The sequence below is a fragment of the Neopelma chrysocephalum genome, unplaced genomic scaffold, assembly GCF_003984885.1.
Source record: "Neopelma chrysocephalum unplaced genomic scaffold, ASM398488v2 Primary Assembly neopelma1_250, whole genome shotgun sequence".
NCBI classification, from domain to species: domain Eukaryota; kingdom Metazoa; phylum Chordata; class Aves; order Passeriformes; family Pipridae; genus Neopelma; species Neopelma chrysocephalum.
In genome coordinates, this window is record NW_020897912.1 from 19,975 (window position 1) to 26,661 (window position 6,687).

Consider the following 6,687-nt stretch of genomic DNA (forward strand, 5'->3'; position numbering starts at 1 on the left):
TTTTTGGGGTGAAAAAAGGGGGATTTTGGGGAGAGGGAAATGAAGTTTTTTGGGGTGAAAAAGTTGGTTTTGGGGCGAAAAAAGGGGGATTTGGGGGCAGGGAGAGAGAAATGAAGTTTTTTGGGGTGAAAAAGTTGGTTTTGGGGTGAAAAAAGGGGATTTGGGAGCAGAGAAAGGGAAGTTTTTTTGGGGTAAAAAAAGTTGGTTTTGGGGTTAAAAAAGGGGGATTTGGGGCAGGGAAACGAAGTTTTTTGGGGGTGGGGAAAAGTTGGTTTTGGGGTGAAAAAAGGGGGATTTGGGGAGAGAGAAATTAAGTTTTTTGGGGTAAAAAAGTTGGTTTGGGGGTTAAAAAAGGGGGATTTGGGGAAAGGGAAATGAAATTTTTGGAGTAGAAAAGTTTTTGGGGTGAAAAAAGGGGGATTTGGGGGCAGGGAGAGAATTGAAGTTTTTGGGGTGAAATAGTTGGATTTGGGGTGAAAAAAGGGAGATTTGGGGCAGGGAAAAAATCTGTGTTTTTGGGGAATTTGGGGGTTTGACCCCTCCAAAAAAACCCTCCAGTTTTACCTAAAAAACTCAATCCTAAAAAAATTAATCCTAAAAAAATCAACCATTGCAGGTTTTAAAAATGGATATTTTAGAGAGAAACGAAGGATTTGGGGGGTTTTGCCCCAGAACTGAGGGAGGGGAGGGTCAGAAATGGGCGTTAAACCCTAAAAATGAACTTTTTGGGGGAAACTGGGGGGGTTTGACCCCGAATTTGAGGGTTGGGAACTGTTTGAACACCCAAAGTTGGGAAAAATGGGAAATTTGGGGCCAAAAGTTGAGGGGGGAGGGGGAGAAGTTTGACTTTAAATTAATCTAATTTAATCTAATTTAATAATTAATAACTAATTTAATAATCCCCCCCTAAAATCCACATTTTTGGGGGAAAAAAAAGGGAGAAATTTCGGGGGTTTTGCCCCAAAAATGGAGGGTTGGGGGAGGAGCCTGAAAGGAGAGGCCCCGCCCCCTTAATTAACCCCTCCCCTTAAATTAACCCCGTCCCCAGGGGGGTTAATCACACCCCTGATTAATTAATTACCACCCCTCATTAATTAATCGCAGCTTTAAGGGGTCCCCAAATATTAATTACACCTTAATTACCCTTTCGATTAATTAACCCCGCCCACAAGATATAAACCACGCCCAGAAACCTCATTGATGCTCATTAACGGCTTAATTAGCAAACCACGCCTCCCCCACGGTTTGGCCACGCCCCCAACGGGGTTAATTAGGAGCCTAAAGGGGTTAATTAAACCCTTTAATGGTTAATTAATCACTTAATAAATTAACCATGCCCCCAAGGGGTTAATTAAACCTTTTAATGGTTAATTAATCAGTTAATAAATCAACCACGCCCCCAAGGGGTTAATTAAACCCTCAGATTAAGCCACGCCCCTCCAGGCCAAACCACGCCCCCCACGGGGCTAATCAAGCGTTTAAGGGGTTAATTAACCCTTTAATTAGCTAACCACGCCCCCCCAAAGACTAAGTAACGCCACGGATAAGCCACGCCCCCTCAATGATTAACCACGCCCCCCGCGGGTTAATCGCACCCACGAGGGGGTTAATTACCCTCCGCTAATTAACCCTGAAAGCTTTAAACTCCGCCCCCTCACTGATTAACCACGCCCCCCCGGGCTCATCGCACCCACGAGGGGGTTAATTACCCCCCGCTAATTAACCCTTGAGGCCTTAAACTCCGCCCCGTCCCCTCACGGGGCCCTGAGGGGGCCTTTACCCCCCCCCCCCCCCCCCCCCCCCCCCCCCCGCGCCCCCCCTCCCCGCCCCCTTTCCCCCCCCCCATAAAACCCCCCCATAAAACCCCCTCACCGCTCCGGGGCCCCGCTCGGCGCCTCCCGCCGCCGCCGCCGCCGCTTCCTCCGGGGGCTGAGCACAAAATGGCGCCCGCGCCGCCCTCAGCGCCGCCGCCGCCGCCGCGCAGGGGCCCCGCCCCTTCGCCGCGCTCCCATTGGCCGAGCCGCCCGTCCGTCAACCCCTCGGCCAATCGGAGTGAGCGGGCGGGTCACGGGGGGGCGGGCGTCAATCACGCCGCGGGACGGCGCCCATTGGCTGTTTGCTTGGCCACGCCCGCCCCTCGCGCGGGGAACCAATAGGAAAGGTCTATCGCCCTGAAGGGCCCGCCCAACGCCTGAGGGCGCGCAACGCCATTGGCTGGGACGAGGGGGAGAGGGCGGGGCTTAGGACGCGACGCCATTGGTCGGGGGAGGAGGAGGGCACCGATTGGCGGGCGGAGCTGTCAGTCACGGCGGGAGGGGGCGGGGCCAAGCTCCCAGTCCGCGCTGGGGTTTTTGGGGCCTTTTCTTACTGGTTTTGGGGCCTTTTTTTTTTACTGGTTTTGGGCCTTTTTTTACCGTTTTTGGGGCGTTTCGGACCGGATTCGTCTCTGTTTGAAACAGCTCCGCCCGATTTCTGCTGGTTTTGACCCTCCCGGATCGGTTTTGTCCCTTTAAACTGGTTTTACCCCAATTTTTAAACTTTTTAACCCTTTTAAACTGGTTTTAACCCTTTTCAACTGGTTTTAACCCTCTTTAACTGGTTCAGCCCCAACTCAAACTGGTTTTGTCCCTTTTAAACCCGTTTTGTCCCTTTTAAACCCGTTTTATCCCTTCAAACTGGTTTAACCCCAACTCCAACTGGTTTTAACCCTTTTAAACTGGTTTTGTCCCTTTAAACTGGTTTTAACCCTCTTGAACTGGTTTATCCCCATTTTAAACCAGTTTAACCCCAATTTAAACCGGTTTTGCCCCAACCCAAACCAGTTTAACCCCGTTTTTAACCAATTCCCCCTTTTTTTAAACCGTTTTTCCCCCCATTTTAATCCCCTCCTTCCCCCCCCACTTTTTTTACCCGTTTTTGCCCCTTTTCCCCCCGTTTTTGAGGTTTTTTTTTTTTAAGGGGGGGGAAGGGGTTGAAAAAGTCCCGTTTTAGTTAAAAAACCTTAAAAAAACCACGTTTTTATTGAACTTTTTGTTGGAAAAGAGCCGCGGAAGGGGGAGGGGGGAGGGGGGGACCCCAAAACCGGGGGGAATCCCCCCAAAAACTGAGGGGGGGGAGGGGGAAACCCCCCCGAACCCCCCCATAAATAGGGAATAAAAAAAAAGGGGAAAAAGGGGGGAATTTTGGGGTCCCCGGGGGGGGGTTTGGGGTCGTTCGAGGGGGTTTTGGGTCATTAAAGGGGGTTTTGGGTCATTAAAGGGGGATTTGGGGTCCCCCAGACCCTTTTTTTGGGGCCTTAAAAGTGATTTTTGGGGCCCTAAATGTGATTTTTGGGGCCTTAAAAGGGGGTTTTGGGTCCCCCCTGATGGAATTTGGGGTCGTTAAAGGGGGATTTTGGGGCCCCTTCAGACCCTTTTTTGACAAAAAATACCTCAAATTCTGAGGGGGAAAAACCCAAATTGTGACAAAAATTCTGAGGGAAAAACTCCCAATTCTGACAAAAATACCTCAAATTCTGAGGGGAAAAACCCGAATTCTGAGTGAAAAACTCCAAATTCTGACAAAAGTACCTCAAAATCTGAAGGCAAAACCCCAAAAATCTAAATTCTGACAAAACCACCTCAAATTCTGAGGCAAAAACCCGAATTCTGAGGGGAAAAACTCCAAAATCTGACAAAAATCCCCAAAATTCTGAGGTAAAAACCCAAATTCTGATGAAAATCCCCCAAATTCTGAGGGGAAAAACTCCAAATTCTGACAAAAATCCCCCAAATTCTGACGAAAATCCCTCAAAATTCTGAGAATTTGAAGAAAAACCCCCAGAATTTCGACCAAAAATCTTCAAATTTTGCCCCAAAACCCCCCCAAAAACACGAAGGAAGATCCCCAAATTATGGGGGGAAACCCCCAAATTCCAAGACCCCCCCGAATTTTGAGGAGAAACGGTGACATTTCGACGAAAAAATGAGGGAAAAAGTCAAAAAACGTCAAAAAAAGGGAACGAGACCCAAAAAAGGGCAAAAAACGCGAACGAGACCCCAAAAAAAGTCAGAAAAGCCCCAAAATCCAGAGGGGGACCCCCCAACCCCCCCCCAGGCCCCTGAATTTTGGGGAGAAACGGCGACATTTTGATGAAAAACCACCAGAAAACTGCGGGAAAAACGTCTGGAAACTCGGGAAAAACCCCCAAATTTGGGAAAAAAAGCCCCAAAATTCGGGAAAAAACCCCCAAAACCTGGAAATCTCAAAAGGACCCCCCAAAATTTCCCAGAGGATCCCTCAGACCCCCCAAAACCCCCCCCGGGGAACCCCCAAAAAAACCCCCAAAAATTTTCCGAGGGGAGGAAACCGCGGGGAAAAAAAACAAAAAACAACATTTTAACGAAAAAACACAAAAAAACGCCCCAAAAAACTCGGGAAAACCCCCCAAAATCCGGGAGAAACCCCCGAAAACTCACGGGGGGGGGACCCCAAATTTATCGGGGACCCCCCCAAAATTCAACAGGGACCCCTCGAACCCCCCCCGAACCCAAGGGGAAAAGGGGGTGAAAAGTCCCCAAAACGGGGGGTTTTTGACCCCAAAACGGGGGGTTTTGCCCCCAAAATGTTGTCGGGGGTGGGAGGGGGGGTCCCCCCCCTCTACTTCCTCTTCTTTTTGGGGGGCCCGTGGCGGGGGGGGCCCCTCCCGGGGGGTCCCTTCCGCTTCCGGCCGCGGCCGCGCTCCTCCTCCTCCTCGTACTGGCTCTCGCGGTCGGCTGCAGAAAAGGGGGGGGATTTGGGGGGGATTAGGGGGGTTTTGGGGGTGAAAGGGGGGGTAAAGGGGGCTGGGAGGTGAAAGGGGGGCTGGGGGATTTTTGGGGATTTTTTGGGGATTTTTGGGGGTTTTGGGGGGCTTTTCTTGAGGGTTTTAGAGGATTTTCAGGGGATTTTGGGGAGATTTTTTTGGGTGGGTTTTTGGGATTTTTTGGAAATTTTTGGGAGATTTTTGGGGGTTTTTGGGGGTATTTTTTTGGGGGGTTTTGGGGGTTTTTTGGGGATTTTTTGAGAATTTTGGGAGATTTTTTGGGGATTTTGGAGGGATTTTTTTTGTGATTTTTGGGGATTTTGGGGAGATTTTTTTGGGTGGGTTTTTGGGGGATTTTTTTGGAATTTTTGGTGATTTTTTTGAGGTTTTTTGGGGATTTTGGGGGGATTTTGGGGAGATCTTTTTTGGGGGGGTTCGGATTTTTTGGGATTTTTTGGGAATTTTTGGGGATTTTTGGGGGGATTTTTGGGGGATTTTGGGGGGGATTTTTTGGAGATTTTTGGGGATTTTGGGGATTTTTTGGGGGGTTTTGGGGGGATTTTCTTGGGGATTTTGGGGGATTTTTTGCGAGGTTTTTGGGGGATTTTTGGGGGATCTTCTTGGGGGTTTTTGGGGGATTTTGGGGATTTTTTGGGGGGTTTTGGGGGATTTTTGGGGGATTTTTTTGGGGGGGTTTGGCAGATTTTTTAGGGTTTATGGGGGATTTTTGGGGAATTTTTGGGGGATTTTTTGAGAATTTTGGGGGATTTTTTTTGATTTTTGGGGGATTTTTTGGTATTTTTGGGGAATTGTTTTGGAGGGTTTTGGGGGGATTTTTTGGGATTTTTGGGGGATTTTTTGGGTGGGATTTTGGGGGGATTTTTGGGGAATTTTTGGGGGATTTTTTGGGGGTATTTTGGGGGTGTTTCTGGTTGGGGTTTTTTGGGTATTATGGGGTATTTTGGGGCATTTTTGGGGTATTTTGGAGTATTATGGGGTATTTCAGGATATTTAGAGGTATTTTGTGGTATTTGTGGGTATTTTGGGAGCGTTATGGGCTATTTTGTGGTATTTAGGGTTATTTTGTGGTATTTTTGGTGTATTTTGTGGTATTTCGGGGTGATTTTGGGGATCCCACCTTTCCGGGCCTCCTCCTCCAGCTCGTCCCAGTCCTTCCCGGATTCCTCCTCGCTGCCCAGGGAGTCCTTGGAATATTCTGGAACAGGTGACAACAGGTGAGAACAGGTGTGCCCAGGTGTGCCCAGGTGTGACCAGGTGAGCCCCAAACCTCCCCCAGGTGTGCCCAGGTGAGTCCCAAACCCCTCTGTAACTCCCCCATATCCCCCTGGACCCCCTCAAACCTCTCCCAGGTGTCCCCAGGTGTGTCCAGGTGAGCCCCAAACCTCCCCCAGGTGCCCCCAGGTGTGCCCAGGTGAGCCCCAAACCCCTCTGTAACTCCCCCATATCCCCCCTGGACCTTCCCAAACCTCCCCCAGGTGCCCCCAGGTGCCCCCAGGTGAGTTGAGGTGTGGCCAGGTGAGTCCCCCAGGTGCCCCCAGGTGAGGTCAGGTGTGGCCAGGTGAGTCCCCCAGGTGTGGCCAGGTGTGTCTCACCTGACTCCTCGGCCTCGGAGGAATAGTCCTCGTCGCTGTCCTCCTCCTCCTCCTCGTCCTCCTCAGAGGGGTTGAAGGTCTCGTCCTCCAGCTCCGACTCTGAGTCACCCGGCTCCGCCTCCGAGCCCTGACAGGACAGGTGACACAGGTGAGGGACAGGTGAGACAGGGGAGGGACAGGTGAGGGACAGGTGAGGGACAGATGTGATACAAGTGAGGGACAGGGGAGGGACAGGTGAGACAGGGGAGGGACAGGTGAGACAGGGGAGGGACAGGTGAGGGACAGGGGAGA

The 6,687-nt window shown here is 50.5% G+C and overlaps 2 protein-coding genes across 2 annotated transcripts in view; one reads left to right on the plus strand and one right to left on the minus strand.

Moving 5' to 3' along the window:
* The window catches only part of LOC113977516 (probable tRNA N6-adenosine threonylcarbamoyltransferase), a gene marked incomplete at its 5' end in the record, with an annotated part of 19,816 nt that extends 19,771 nt beyond the window's left edge, over positions 1 to 45 (plus strand). Inside the window, one exon of the mRNA XM_027703680.1 lies at positions 36 to 45. The remainder of the gene's footprint in view (positions 1 to 35) is intronic.
* A 4,589-nt stretch (positions 46 to 4,634) lies between these two features.
* SUPT16H (SPT16 homolog, facilitates chromatin remodeling subunit) overlaps positions 4,635 to 6,687 on the minus strand; it is an 18,290-nt gene continuing 16,237 nt past the window's right edge. Inside the window, exons 14-16 of the mRNA XM_027703678.1 lie at positions 6,397 to 6,523; positions 5,922 to 5,999; positions 4,635 to 4,754 (exon numbers count right to left, since the gene is read on the minus strand). Coding sequence (XP_027559479.1) covers positions 4,639 to 4,754; positions 5,922 to 5,999; positions 6,397 to 6,523 — 321 coding nt within the window. The 3' untranslated portion in view covers positions 4,635 to 4,638. The remainder of the gene's footprint in view (positions 4,755 to 5,921; positions 6,000 to 6,396; positions 6,524 to 6,687) is intronic.